This window comes from Tympanuchus pallidicinctus, unplaced genomic scaffold (assembly GCF_026119805.1).
Source record: "Tympanuchus pallidicinctus isolate F22 unplaced genomic scaffold, pur_lepc_1.0 scaffold6, whole genome shotgun sequence".
Classification (NCBI taxonomy): Eukaryota; Metazoa; Chordata; class Aves; order Galliformes; family Phasianidae; genus Tympanuchus; species Tympanuchus pallidicinctus.
In genome coordinates this window covers 42,328,389-42,343,807 of record NW_026294780.1, presented here as the reverse complement: position 1 = coordinate 42,343,807, position 15,419 = coordinate 42,328,389, and the positions used below count along the sequence as shown (strand labels likewise).

At 37.7% G+C, this 15,419-nt stretch overlaps 1 protein-coding gene across 9 annotated transcripts in view; it reads left to right on the top strand.

Annotated features, from left to right (window-relative positions):
• ENOX1 (ecto-NOX disulfide-thiol exchanger 1) overlaps nucleotides 1-15,419 on the top strand; it is a 365,454-nt gene that overhangs the window by 286,039 nt on the left and 63,996 nt on the right. For all 9 annotated transcript variants that reach the window (XM_052664577.1, XM_052664568.1, XM_052664573.1 and 6 more), the window contains one exon: nucleotides 14,695-14,801. In XM_052664577.1, coding sequence (XP_052520537.1) covers nucleotides 14,695-14,801 — 107 coding nt within the window. The remainder of the gene's footprint in view (nucleotides 1-14,694; nucleotides 14,802-15,419) is intronic.

Below are 15,419 nucleotides of genomic sequence, written 5' to 3'. Positions count from 1 at the left end.
TGAACAGATGGATGATGTTTTGCTTTACCCATGTATATGCCTAAGATTGCTAAACATGGAGACTGTGAAATGAGCTTCCTTTTTTCAAGAATTTTCTTGTATTTGAATATCTGAGGAATGTTTTTATGCCTCTTTTTCTATTGTTTTCCCACAACCCTATATAATGAGCTACAATATAACACTTAATATGAATCTGAAAATAATGATTGTCCAAAATAGATGGCTGCTCTATTAAATTCTGCAGAGTGACTAAAATCAGCTCTGCTGTTCTGCAGTAGGATCTGAAAGTCTAACGTAATGCTCCAGCTTTGTAGTCATTTAACACAGGTATTACATTACTTTTAAAATAGTGTGTCATGTTCTAAGTCAGATGTCCAACTCTGAACTGACCATTCTGGGCCTTTAGTGCATCCAGTAGAGAAAAATATGTATTTCAAGATGATGAGTCATCAGATCCACCTGGTAGTACACTTCCAGTGAGATGAATCATCCCTTGGCAATGCCTTTTATTCTCTGCTCCCCATAGAGGACTCACAGGGAACCAGCACCAGATGTCCAACTTCTACATGCTTAGTTTGGAGTAGACAGTCTTAATGCAGAAGGGTAGATCCTGGTATTAGTTATAAATGTCAGAACTGAAGCAATGTGTTTTATGGGGAATGAAGAAGAAATAGTGGACTGGAAGTGCACTCACTTCGAACACATGTACTCTCTATATGAGTCTCAGTATAAAACTGAGGATTTCTGTGACCAGAACATTTCAGTTTATTGGCCCAGACACTAATGAAGTACAGGTATTGAAATTCCTGCTACCATCTGCTTGCAGGTATTTAGAAGTTTACCTAAGCGAATTACCCCTAAAAACTTGGGTCAAATGTTCAGGACATGGATTAATTACGCAACCAAGATATTTTGTTCCAGGATAATCAGCAAAATAAAGTATTGCCTTTCTCATACCACCAACCTACAGCCTCTGATTTCAGTTCTACAGGGGGTTTTAACCATCATGTAGTGCTTCTTCAGTTATTTAAAGGACCAAGACAGAAAAATGCCCATTACCACCTTCTTTTTATTAAGTTACCTATTTTTTCTATATTTGAATCTGTACTTGAAATGTGGATCATTCTGTCTTCGTGGTTTCATTTCTAAATTCTTCCATTTTGCTTCCATAACACCACTGCATGTCACACTACTCTCAGACTTTCCATGTATCTCCTTTTCATTTCCTCCCAAACCACCTTTTTAGCCTAAGGCTTGTAGATGTTGATCTTCATGTTTAAGAGAAATGGAAGAAATGGAAGCCCTAGAGACATCTGCACTGGGTTGTTTTTCAGACTACACCAAAGCTGCAGTTTTTTTCCTCTGAGTTTCTCATCTCTTCATTGTAAATTTAATCTGTTTCTTACTGAGGTTTCGAACTACTTTGTGCAATGCCCCTAGACAATATTTTTTAAAGTACCTCTTGGTGAATAAGAGCCAAAATCCCCGTTCAAATATAAATTTGGTATCCCAAGATTTAGACAAAGAGATGGGAGTGTCCCCAAATGCAGGTAGATAGACAAATGGTGTAATTAACTGAAGTTCTCCATGGTTGAGTACAGAGCAGCTAATGACATCTTCCTACTTGGTAATTTTTGTCAGTCTATTGGATGAATCTTCCAGGTTCTTAGACACCAAGTCCCTTTCAGAGCCTATGAAACTGTCTTTTGCGTGCTGTGGGGTAAGAGAGGGAAGGTAGTTTCTCCCCAAGAGTTTCCTGTCCAGATTACATCTTTGTCCTGTGGTGGATTTCAGTAGGCCTTCAGCAAATTTTGGTTCCTAATGGTCAGAACAATCTTTATTGTGTAATGTTTAAAAACCCTGAATGCTAGTGAAAGAACTGTACGTAAGCCTCCCTCCTTCCAAGACCACTTCAAGTGGTAAGGTGCCCTGAAAGGGATTGTTGACATCCCATAGGACATGTGATAGACCTTCAGCTGCATTATTTATTCTGCTGTAACTAATGGCAGATATGTCCTTACCTCTTGATGGATGTGGGATCACTGGAAAGGGAAGCCACTTTCCAGAAACCTTGGGATCCCTCTGTGCATTAGCTGGCATCAAGGAGAAGAGATATGCTGCAGGTTCTCATCCTACCTTGGCAATCATTAGTTGGTTCACTGGCTCTCAATAAGCAGTATTTGAAAACAGGATGTAGACTTGTAAATCTCTTAGACATGTCTAAAGGTCATCATCTTAACTTTTATTCACAATGGCTAAATAACAACCCTACTTTTGACATTAGGAAATCCAGTGGCAATTCAATGTAGCAATCTCTAGCACTCCAACTGGCCCAATATGCCCTAGTAGGCCATCCTAATATTTGCAGCAGACCTCACAGGCAAGCTACACAACACTTTTTTTTCCAGTTCAGCTACTAAACGCTATGTCATTATAATAACAAAAACAAAACTGTTACGAAGTTTAGTACATTTTTTAAGTGAAAAGACACAATTCTCACTGGAACTGCTGAAGTATTTGTACTGAAAACAAATTTTGCCACTAACTGAAACAATACTGAAATCTTTTTCTTGGTACGGCTATAATTGTAATCAAGGATTAATGCCATATAGTTTGGAGCAGCTTATATAATCTTAAAATATGAGGATTTGAATAAGTGGATAAAAACGCCTTTATTTATTCTTTTTAAGAGAAGGAAAAAGCATCTGAGTGAGTCACTACTTTTGCCTGGACAACAAGCTGACTACTGAGAGGGTCAGAAAAAGTACTGCAATTTTCATTATATCAGTGGTGCACCTTTGTCACACAACCCACAAGCCAGCAGAGGAAAAGTCCGTGTGTACGTGAGTGGTATCCTAGTTACACAAGGAGCTGTGATCAGAATGACATGGTGTGGTTCTCTGAATCTAACAATTGTCATGTAGATGCACTACTGCACTTTCCTGAAAGGGATAAGGAAGGATGTGAGGAGGCATCCACAGCAACTAAAAAGCACCATCTAAAATAAGTGCACAGCATCATCAACCAGAATTTCATGACAATTCTATGTGCTTTTGTTTTTTGAAAATGATCTTAAGGTCTAAACTATGTAGTCCATACCTATTCATCTTGTAGGTATTCTTTCTACCTTGCTACCAAGAGAAACTAATTTTCACTCCACAATTCAATATATGGAGTGCCTACCACTTCTTTCTGCTGCCAGTAATCTTGTTTGCTTTCTTATGCTGATGCATTTTATGTAAAACGTACATAGAGGTAACAGCAAAGAGATACACAGCATTTGGTTTCTGAAACCAAAGGAACCTCAAATTGGGAAATTATTTTTATCTACTTAACTTGCTGCTTTTATTCATGACAGGATTGTGAGGCTAAATACACCTTTGTGTTGACTCAGTAGGGCTATTCTTGAAGAATCAAGGAGAAAAACTCTGTTTCTCTCCCCCTTGAAAAGATCAGGATTGGCACCTCCAGTCTCACCACCCTCTCTGCTGAATGATCGTAACAGTGTATTACAGTACTCTGACATTTTATCAAATTACTGAGAGTATTCAATGTATTTCTCCTAGTTGATAAAACAAACAAAAAAGGACTTAAAGAGAAATAAATCTGAAGGGAAATCATGGAATCACAGAATCACAGAATCATAGAAACACAGGGCTAGAAAGGACCCACAAGATCATCTAGTCCAACTGTCCTTCCGCTACCGTTGCTACCACAAGCTACTAAACTGTATCTCATAGCTCCTCATCCAGACATTACCAAGCAATAGAATGGCTTGGGTTAGAAGAGACCTTAAAGATCATCTAGTTCCAACTCCCTGACATGGGCAGGGTTGCCATCCACCAGCTCAGGCTGCTCAGGACCCTATCCTGACAGGCCTTGAGTGCCTACAGGGTTGGGGTACCCACAGCTTCTCTGGGCAGCCTGTGCCAGTGCCTCACTGCTCTCTGACTAAAGAATTTCTTCCTAACATCTAACATAAATCTTCCCTCTTTTAGTTTAAAACTGTTCCTCCTTGTCCTATCACTATCAGACCATGTAAAAAATCGATCATCCTCCTGCTTTATAAAGACCCCTTCATTACTGGAAGATCATAGTGAGGTCTTTCCGGAGCCTTCTCATCTTCAAGATGTGCAGGCCCAACTCCCTCAGCCTTTCTGCATAGGAGAAGTGTTCCAGCCCTCTCATCATCTTTCTGGTCCTTTTCTGGATCCACTCCAACAGCTGAACATCTTTATTTTTGTGCTGGGGACCCCAGACCTGTATGTAGTACTCCAGATGAGGCATCATGAAGGCAGAGTAGAGAAATCAATCCTCCCCCTCTCCCTGCTGGCCATCCCTCTTTTGATGCATGTCAGGATACTGCTGGCCTTCCAGGCTGCAAGTGTACACCACTTACTCATGTCCAACTTTTCATCTGCCAAAACCCCTAAATCCTTCACTGCTGGGCTGCTCTCCAGTTCTTCTCCCAGTCTGTATACATATCTAGGATTGCCTCAACCCAAGTTCATCTTGTATTGGGCCTTGTTGAACTTTATTAGAATCACATGGGCCCGCTTTTCAAGCCTGTCCGGGTCCTTCCGGATGGCATCTCTTTCTTGTATTGTATCAACTGTAACACTCAGCTTGGTGTCATAATCAGACTTGCTGAGGGTGCACTCAATCCCATTGTCTAAGCTGTACATATAGATGAGAAGCACCTGTCCCAAGGCAGAACCCTAGTGGGCACTGCTCATGACTGGTCTCCAACAAAAACCCTCTGTCTGTGGCCATGCAACTAAATATTTATCCACTGAATAGTCCACCCTTCAAATCTATATTTCTGCAATTTAGAGATAAGGATGTGGTATAAGACCATACCAAAAGCCTTCTAGAAGTCCAGGCAGTCCAGCATCAGTTGCCCTTCCATTTTCTACTGACATTGTCAATCCATTGTAGAAGGCCATCAGATTGGTCAAGCAAAATCTGCCCATCTTGAAGCCATCTTGGCTGCCTCAGTTCACTTCCTCATCTCATGTGTGCCTTGGCATACCTTCCTGGAAAATCAGCTCCATGATCTTCCCAGGCACAGACACAAGGCTCACTGGCCTGTAGTTCACTGTCTTACTTTCTCAGTTTTTAGAAATGGGAGTGATATTTCTTTTTTTCTAGTCACCGGGGACTTTGCCTGACAACCAGAACTTTTCAAATATGATGGAGAGTGGATGTATTCTGAACAGATTGAATAAAATTATCCTTACTTCTGGACAGTTCATATCTCTCCGGATATGATTTAATCTGCTTTAACATTATCAGTGCATTCAGAGATATAATCTGAATTTTAATATAAAGAAAAGAAATAAAAATATTAAAAATCTTTTTTGAGATTTTCTCAAAAGGAGATTGGAATAAGTAAGTTTTGTTTTTTTTCCTAATTTCACTTCAAAAGTTCCTCTCTTTTGAAAAGGTAGCATTTTCACTGACACATTGGTGATTACTAAAATTACCATTTTATCAGATTTGCTTTAAATACAGCATCACAGTTCTTTTTTGCCAATAATCTTTGAACTCTTCAGTATATTCTCTTAGTAATATAAATGAAACTGGTTTCATTACAGATATTATAAGCATTCTAGTTAAAACTCGCTTAGCAGTCAGACTTTTTATATGCATTCATGTTTTCTGAGTATTCTTTCAATTGCTCTGCATTAATAACAACTTTTAAATGGATTTTCATGCTCTTTAATTGTTCAGTCTTACAGTCTTTTTTTCTTTCTTTTGCCAGTGACTAATTCAAAAATAGGAGCTTACTTTATATGCAATTTTTAGGTCATCATTAAGCTCTTTGTGAAAAAGATTGAGTCATATAATGTGTTTTTACAGTGCAGCCCAGATCTCAGTTGGTGTCATAGAGTGCCACTATAATATAAATAAAAACATTAATCATTCCTGTCATTAGTTGCCACTATTACATTCTACTTTAGTGTACTTCTAAAAAAAATATAAGTACAAAATAACCTCCACAACCCATCCAGTACTTTTTGATTAGTTCATTTAGTAAGCATGCTGTTTGCTTGCTTCTATACTGATAATTTGTCCAGTAAATCTCAGCTGGATATCTCTATTCTTCATTTGTCTTCCCATTTCCTGTCTAGCGTACACGTGTTCTGAAAAGCATTTCTATCTTGGATGCGTCTGCTGTGACAGAGAATAGACATGAAAGACTCTGTTTCTGTTTTGTCTCACATTCTTATAATTCTTCACCGTTTTCTGGCAATGTAAGCCTTTGTGGTTGCAACCTGTAGTGTTTCAGATAGCTTTTTCCTTTGTGCTTCATTTTCCTTGGGTTGCTTTGTTTCTTCCACTGTCTGTAGCTTTCACTCCACCTGAAGTCAATAGGAATCTTGGTATCGATTTATGTGCAGCCAGAATTTCAGCAAAAGCTCTTGTCCTGTTATTTTTAACACTTTTTTTTTCTTCATGTAGACCATTAAATATGCATGCTTCTTTACAGAAGAATAAAAGCTCTCTCTCCCAAGAGATTTCTGTCTAAGACACCATTTTAACAATTCATCCCATTTACCTGGATCCTGTAGGATCTCTTAGGTTATATAGGAAGGTTCAAAGTAAAGAAGCATGTTCTTGATTCCTATGGAAATCTGCACTTGTACTTAAGCTGTCTTAATGTGTAGGGTTAGAGAGACTTGCGCATTTAAAATTGTTTAGACCACTTATGAGTGAATGAAGAAACCTTGAAAATAAAAATGTTAATAATCTATGCAACTACGTTTGGTTGAAATATTTATTTCCTTCAGTAGGTACTACTCTTGCTTTATTTCCAGTCATTGGATTTTTCCCAAATGGTATCGTTTGTGATGATGATAGAGATGTTAGAGGGGCAGGAAATGATGGGAGTTTGGGAAAGGGGTACAGTGAGTGGGAGGGAAAGATGGAATTGTACATCAAAAGGAAGCAAAAATTGTTTTAGATGAAAAAGGTGGCAATAAACAAAATAAGAGAAGGGGGAAAACTCATGGTGGGCAGGGGAACATAAGATACAGCAGCAAATGGAGAAGTAAATGTTCCCACAGAAAAATGTGTAAGACTGTTATTTTTTTGTTCTGCTTACTTGCTTCAGCAAAGGAAATCATATTATGCCTGAAACAAATACAGCCCTCCTGATCTCCAGGGAGCATCGTAAGCTGCAAGATCCCCAGCAAATTATCACTTAGAGGGAGTCCTTTCACTTTGTTGGATCTGCTTAGATTTCACTCATCATCTCAGTTCTTCACTATCTTCAGTTTATTTCAAGGTGTTTGTTTTGTTGTTTTGTTTTGTTTTTGTTTTTGTTTATTTGTTTTTGTATTTGTTTTGTTGGGTTTTGTTTGTTTGTATTTGAGATTTTTTCTTTTGAGGATAAGTTTGGAAAAATGGTTGTTCCTACTTCTGCTATTTTTAAATCTGAGAACTGAAAAAAGGTCCAGCAAACCAAAAACAACAGTAAGAACAACTAATTAAATGCAGTGCTTTGGGGAAGGTTTGGGGAAGGCTTACAGTCTTGTCAAAGTGATGAGGAAAGTAGCATTGACTTAATCTTCCTCTGAATTGGTAAGACTTCCAGGTTTTTTGTGTGTATATGTGGGATTTTTTGTTTATTTTTTTTTTCTTTCTTGTATGTGTGATGGTGTGGGTTGGTTTTTTGCTTTTTATTTGCTCTTGTTTTCTAGATGTCAACACATGGTCCATAAAATCTGTTGTGTAATTTAAGAGGGTGGCATTAAAAGAGCAGGTACAATACATTTGTACCTGCCCTCCTGGATTGTGCTGGCCTAACATCAGGTTCCTGTTTGTTGAGAAATGACATGGAGGTGAAGTGGTCTTGTTGAGTGCAAGTGATTTATCACATGGCTCAGTGCCAGCACTTGCTATTACATCAAGCTGTCAGTTTCTTTTCTGTAAATTAAACCACATTTCACAACTTAAGAGATTTTCTAAGCTTATTTTGTAGACAGAATTTCTAGCAGTACCTTGCAAGGCAAACTGGGCTCTATTTAACCAGAGCATATATTTTTATTTTCAAGGAGTATTTTCCCTTTCCTATAACCATTAATTGTTGATATTTAACCTCAAGCAAGGAACAGTGCAGGTTTCAGTATAAATCCTGAAAAACTGAGTTTTTCTTATCCCCGTATTATTCCTTCTTTCACTTTTCATCACTGTGTTTCTTAGCTGAAAAAAAAAAAGAAGGAAAGAAAAGAACCACTACTAACACTGAAGTTAGATATTTTTACAGGGCAAAAGATAATCATTTATGTTGTGGGACAAACACTTATGGTATTTTCCATCATCTAAGAGGGAAAATCTGCTTATCACACTGTGAAAAATAATTTATTGGATAGACCAGACAGTTGGGTGGAAAGAAACAGGGTGAGGTTCAATAAGAGTAGAGTCCTATGTCTAGGAAGGAATAACTGCATGCATCAATACAAGATTGGGGCTGACCTGCTGGAAAGGAACTCTGCAGAGAAGGACCTGGAGCTCCTGGTGGAAAACAGGATTGGCCATGAGCCAGCACTGTGCCCTTGTGGACAAGAAGGCCAGTGGTATCCTGAGGTGTATTAAATGAGTGTGGCCAGCAGTTTGAGGGAGGTGATCCTCCTCCTCTACTTTGCCCTGGTGAGGCCACATCTGGAGTACTGTCTCTAGTCCTGGACTCTTCAGGTCAAGAAAGAAAGGGGTCTCCTAGGAAGAGTCCAGCAGGAGGCCACAAAGATGGCTAGAAGACTGGAACATATCCATTATGAAAGGCTAAGAGACCTGGGACTGTTCAGCCTGGAGAAAAGAGGGAGAATCTTACCAATGATTATAAATATCTAAAGGGCAGGAGCCAAGTGGATGGGGCTGGGTTCTTTTCAGCAGTGCCAAGTGACAAACCAAGGAGCAATGTGCACAAAAGTGGAACATAGGAAGTTCCGTTTGAACATGAGGAATAACTACTTTGGACCATTGAAACAGGCTGCCTAGAGATTGTGGAGTCATTTTCTATGGAGATAATCAAAACCCAGTTGGGCATTTTCTCATGCAAACTATTATAGGGAACCTTGCTTTAGCAGAGGGATTGGATTCAGTGATCACCAGAGATCCTTACCAAGCCCTATTATTCTGTGATTCTGTGATTTCTGCATCAGTCTGGTATAGACCACTGCTGCCTACTCAATCTCTTTATAATCCCCAACAGCATATTGCAGGTCTCAGTATGAGTTAGATGAAAGAATGGAAATAGGTTATATCTTAAGGAACCTCCAGCCACCCAGACAGCAAGAAAACCAAACAATAGGCTGACTTTTTTAATGTATTGCAGTTGCAGTTCACCTTCTTTCTGATGTCCATGAAGCTTTTTTGCTTGATTTTTTGTTTTGTTTAAAAAAAAAAAAAAAAAAAAAAAAAAACACAAAAAAAGAGGGTTTTCATTTAATTGTAGTAGATGAGTCTTTCTGCATAGCTGTCAAAGTCTATGTGTTTGTTATAAAAATCAGTAATGGCATTTGCATATACATGGAGCTGATGACCATTGATATATTTAATACTACACCCCGTTCCTTGCACCGCAGTCTTCTCCAGGGTGATATTTCCAACTTTGGCTATTCCTTCCCTTGCTAGTCTGAGGCAGTCACATCAGTTTCTCACTTTTTTTGTATGTGAATTGGGTAGCAGGGAGGGCCTGCAAGTTTTTAGTTTAGATATGTGAAAAATAAGTTATTTTTCAAAAGTAAACAGTATCACAACCAAGATGCAGAGGATTTGGTTCAGATGAATTAAAAAAAAACGTTTTTCTTTCATTGCAGTTCAATCTAATTACAGTTTCTCTGTTGATGTCACATATCGTTTTCCTACATGCACTGTATCTTTGGATTTAGTACTAAGGTCTGTTCAGTATTCACCAAATGCCTTTCAGGACTGTTGCCAGAAATAAGCTTTTTTTCTATCCAAAACTGACCTGGAGACTCTAATTCATTCACTTACAGCATCTAGCCTTGACTACTGCAATTCTTTGGTTTACTGGGCTTGTAGCCAAGTTGATTGGCAGGCTCCAACTTACTCAGAATTCAGCAACAAGGCTTCTGACCCAAACCACGCCATCTCTGTATTCTCCTTATGCTGCAAATCTGTATAACAGTGTAAAGGAAACTACTACAGTTTCCTTTACACTGTAATCTTATGGGTGGAATTTTTCTTTCATTCTGTGTGTCAGCTGTCGTGCTCTTACAGAATTTTTCTGAGCTGAATTGCCATATGTTCTATTCTTGCACTTACAGCAGTTTAGTGCAAGGTCGTTTTCATCCTGTATCCCTAATTGGTGGAATTTGAAGTGAAATTCTGCACTAAATCTGATTATTTTATCTTCCAGTGAAGATCTCTTGTTTTTATTTTAACACATCGTTTTTCAGTTTCTATTTTGTCACTTTTTTATTGTGGGATGTCATAAAACATTCAGTTGTTGATGTTCTTTATTATTGAATACAATAAATTAAAAATAATATGCATACGTGGCAGCAGATAACATGATCAGCAAGGGGAAAATTGGATCCCTCTTGTCTCGTGAACACAAGGAAGAATTTCAGCCTTCACTCAATCATATTTAAAATAGTCTGCTTGATAAATGTAAGAATGGGTAAAAGTTTTCTCTCTACCTTGATCTACAGATAAGGCAGTACGTTGGTTCTCATTTCTTTCTATTTTCCTCTGGTAGTGTCGTTTTCAAGCACAAACTATCAGATTTTCTCTTGCCATGAAGAGACAGCAATCCTATCTTTTTTGCAACTCCTACTGGCATAATTTAAGGTATTCTTGTTGTTGTTCCCAGTTTTTTCAGGTTGTTTTTACATTTACACTTGATAAAATACCCTGTTCCTGTGACATCTTTTATGGTAACAAAAACAGAGATCTAAATTTTCATGTACTATGTTTACTAAAGCCTGCACCTCTAATAAAATGTATTGTAGTTATGCTGCAGTCATTAGACAGTGACAGTTCCACATCACTTTAATCTTAGATGTTTGAGTCTTATCAACTGTTTATAAATCAGAAAATTACCTAAAATCTTTTGTCTGCAACATGCAACATAAATTATTACCAGGCACAGAATAATTCATTAGGAAAGATGCAATTATCTACACATTCTAGGTTATGTTAATAGAAAAAACAATGACATAGCTTGAACCCTTCCAGAACAAAGTGTTTTTTTATAAAACCTAATTTAGTAAGGAAATAGCTTTGCATATGGTCAATGAAAATTTGATACAGCATGGAACTTAACAACAGATGTTTGACAATGAATATTTCATGCTAATTAATAATTCTACTTACTAGTCACAGTTGATAGTAATGTGCATCCTAGAGCTCAAGGTGCCATAGAGATACAGGCATGACCTGTTACTTCATTTTGAAAATTTCCTTCCGGAGGTCAAGAGATGATCTGAAAATCATGGCCAGCAGCTGGGCTGGGAAGAACTGCTTCACTCAGATTCTCCAGATGGCAGCCCAAATTGTGGGACTTCTCTTTGGCCAAATCTTATGGAAGGAGGAATATGTTGCCTGGAGAGCTTCTCAACTGACTCCTGGTTTCCCCTCATAAGTGTGTGCTACTAAACTAATTATTCATCACAATTGATCTCAATTAGGGATGGGTACATCATGTCTTGTCTATAAGTTACCAGAGTGCAAGACTTATTCCTGTTTTAAGCTTGCAGGTTGTCTATGAGAGAGTAAATGAATCTTGATGCAGCATCAATTAACCTACAAGTAAATGTGATCAGGCAGAATGGTCAGGGCAGAAGGGTGTATACCAGACTGGTATTTCATGAAACAGCAGTTCAAGATTTTGGTGTAGTACAGGAAGACATGAAGACACTTTCCTGTACTGTTGAACTATGTCCTAACCATGGTCTTGGCTGCTCTTTAGCTCTGATGTAATGCTTGGAGACCTTTTATTTTTGATGTTACCTAACCATTGGTTGTAATACTCCATAGCCTAACATGCTATGTATAATAGCTGTATATATGCTGATAATTTCTTGGAATACATAAAAGTGAGACACTGGTGTTTGATGTATATGATTATTTATTTCCATAAGGCCCCAAACATCATTTTCTCTAAGTCTCAGAGTCAATGCTTCCATGACCCTCAGGATTCTTGGCTGATCTCAGAATCTGACTTTACTTTCACACCCATCCTTTCAAAAGTGAAGCGAATTGAGCACAATAAGCACTGGAGTATGAGAAGAACAGAAGGGTAACTTTACCTAACAGCATGTACAAAGAAATTTCTAAATCGTAGATGTTGTTAATCATCACATGAGTTATGAAGGGCATTCATTATTCTCCCTTCTGTTTCCCTTATCATCATTTGTAGCCCACTGGGTGATATTTCTCTATATTCCTTGGTTTTTAACATCTAGTACTCATAGTATCCAACCTTTTTCTTTCTTTCAAATATTTGAGAGTTAAGCAAGTGAAGGAGATCTTTTTGTTGTTCTCCGTTTTGTCTGTTGTAGCTATGCACAAAAAACTCTTTGACACCTCCTGTCTGGTGTTCCATTGAGGATAGTTTCTAAAACGATCATATAATGACTTTTGTTAAATTTTAGCACCTGTTCACAGAATGCAAATTAAACACTTCAAAGTTCAAATGTTTTTCAAACTTCATATGATCATATTAATATCCAGTAGTGTAAAATGGGAAACCAGATCTTCCATATATCTTTGTCAATCTTTTCTACTTGAATTTCCACTTGCAAACTAAAAACAGATTTTTAATTAAGCAAGATTTTCTGAGCACCTGGGTCATCAACACAGTGATAGTAATTAAATTCTAGCCTCAGTTTCTACACATGTAATAATAAAGTGCTTCAGCATTTTCATTCTTTTGAAATTAATTGAAAAATGTACACTGCCTTACTTTGTTGATGCATCCACCTCCACTCCAAGCAAATTCTAATATGCTGAAATTATCATATCTCCAACTGAAACTCATAGGGATCACAAATGGATCAGATCATCACAGCAGTTTTGAAGCAATTTTGCTAGTATAAACATATAAAATTTCATTTTAATAGAAGACGTACTTCTGTGTCTTTAGAAGTTAATTAAGTAACCCAGAAGATTGCAAATAAAATCTTCCGTTGTATGGCATTTTAGAATCATTTAGGTTGGAAAAAACCTTTACTATTATCACATCTGACTGTCTTCTAACAGTACCAAGGCCACCACTAAAACATGTCCTTTAGTACCACATCCACACATTTCTTAAATACCACCAGGGCTGAGGACTCTACCTCTTCCCTGGGAAACCTGTTCAAATGCCTAACCACCCTAACCATAAAGTTCTTCCTAATAGCCAGTCTAAAAATCTCCTGGTGCAATTTAAGGCAATTTCCTTGTATCCTATCACTCAATAAGTGAGAAATGATACCAGCTTTCACTTTGCTACCATCTCCTGAATCTGGAAGCAACCTGCATAGAGGTAAAAAAGAATAAAATAAATGAATGTGATTAATTTACAGAAGTAGAAGTGAAAGATCTATCACTGACTTACAAAGTAAGCTCACCATTACCATTATAGGAATAATAGATTGTTATATATAGCAGGATCTTTCACATCTGTGATTTGAGGAGTGAAGGAGAGAAGGCAGCAGTCAACTCGGTGAGAGACCATATCAGAAGTCATTACAGCACTCTGCTACTTTCTCCTTCAATGAAGGAGGGGAGAAGGAGGCATTGCAAGCAAAGCATTACAAGAGTGAAAAATATTTCAGCCCAAGAATCCAGAGGTCTTGTAGTAAACTGTGCCAACATCAAGGCAACTTACATCTCAGCCAAATCATTTTGAGGAAGGTCACTGTTTTGGAAGGACAACATTGCTTGTAACTGATGTGAACAGAAATACAAGAGCTGGGAGAAGAGGTTCTTGTTTTGGATGAAGAAGCAGTTAAAAACTTAAGTATCTTCATCATCATTGACAACTGCCCTATAAAATGATGTTTGGCTTCAGAATGAATTCATTAGAGTTGAATGAGGGAAGCCCATTTCACATATCTTCCTTGAAAGCAGAAAATTGTAATGATTCATATATATAAAAAGAGTACACCATGGACGTGAGAGGAAATGAGCTAGCACAGGTGAGCTTCTATATATTAAATAAAAGAGAAGTAGCAGCTGCTGTTACACATGTAGCATTTAAATATGATTTAGCCCTTCCTACCTGCTGGCAAATTCCCACTGTCCCACACTTAAGAGCAGATCCTGCTTGTTTTTCATGCTTTCATTTGCACGTCCTACTCATCTACAGGCAGCTGGGGATTACATGTCAGGTTTAAGCCCTGAGTTTCATGTCTGTAGTCACATGCCTATAGCCGCACACATAAAGGCACATGACTGCACAGAAAATAATTGCAGATATCACTGGGAAGCAGCTGCATGCATGTTCTTTGGTACGTGGTTATAAGTTGTGTAGACTAAAGTTGTGGAGACAGACTTGAAGGGAGACATCTCCAACATTGATAAAATGTAAGTACAAAAGACACGTCATTGGATGGATATTGATGATGTTGTTTCAGTAATGACATCATCCATAGACTCCTAGTGTCTTTGCTTTGCTTCTCTATAGTGATCACAACATAAATTGCTTGTCTTGTTTGACTTCCTTGTTCACCAAAGTTGAGCAGATTGTCGCCGTTTTCAACGCTTCTACCAGACAAAAAGCTTGGGACCATTTCTCGAAAGCCCAGCGAAAGAACATAGACATTTGGCGAAAGCATTCTGAGGTTGGTGATTTTATTATTACTTTCTATCCATCATCTCACAGCTGGATTGACACAGAACGAGTGTGATTGTAGCTGGACATAGTGTATTCAGCAATATTTACAGCTGCCATTTTAGCTGTTAATCAACTGGCCATTTTACAATCTCATCTACAGTATGAATTGTTCCCATTGCTCTCATAAGGATAACAGTCATTAAATAATGCTAAGACAGAGAGCAGTGTGTTTTTATTTTTCATGCAAGATTTGGGAGATTGTTGGAGGAATATGTTTACTATCTAAAATAATGAACTGAAGTAGTGAAATTAGTAACGCTATTTTCAACTAAGAAGAGAATTAAGAATTATTAAAGAAAAACATCTTTTTAGGAGTCATCGTGATCTGGTTTCTAAAAGAGGATTCTGTAGCACAGATTTTTTTCTGGTTGTACCATCACATGGTCATCCTAAGATAACTTTGCCAGAAAATAATGTAAGAGAATTTCTTAAATAAAATCTTGATCATATTCAGTCCAGAATTACGACATACTCCTTCCCATTTGTTTTATATTTTTCTTTACTAAAATAGATAAATCATTTGTATTGATTCTAAATATATTGCTTGCAAAGAAAAGAGTGTAAA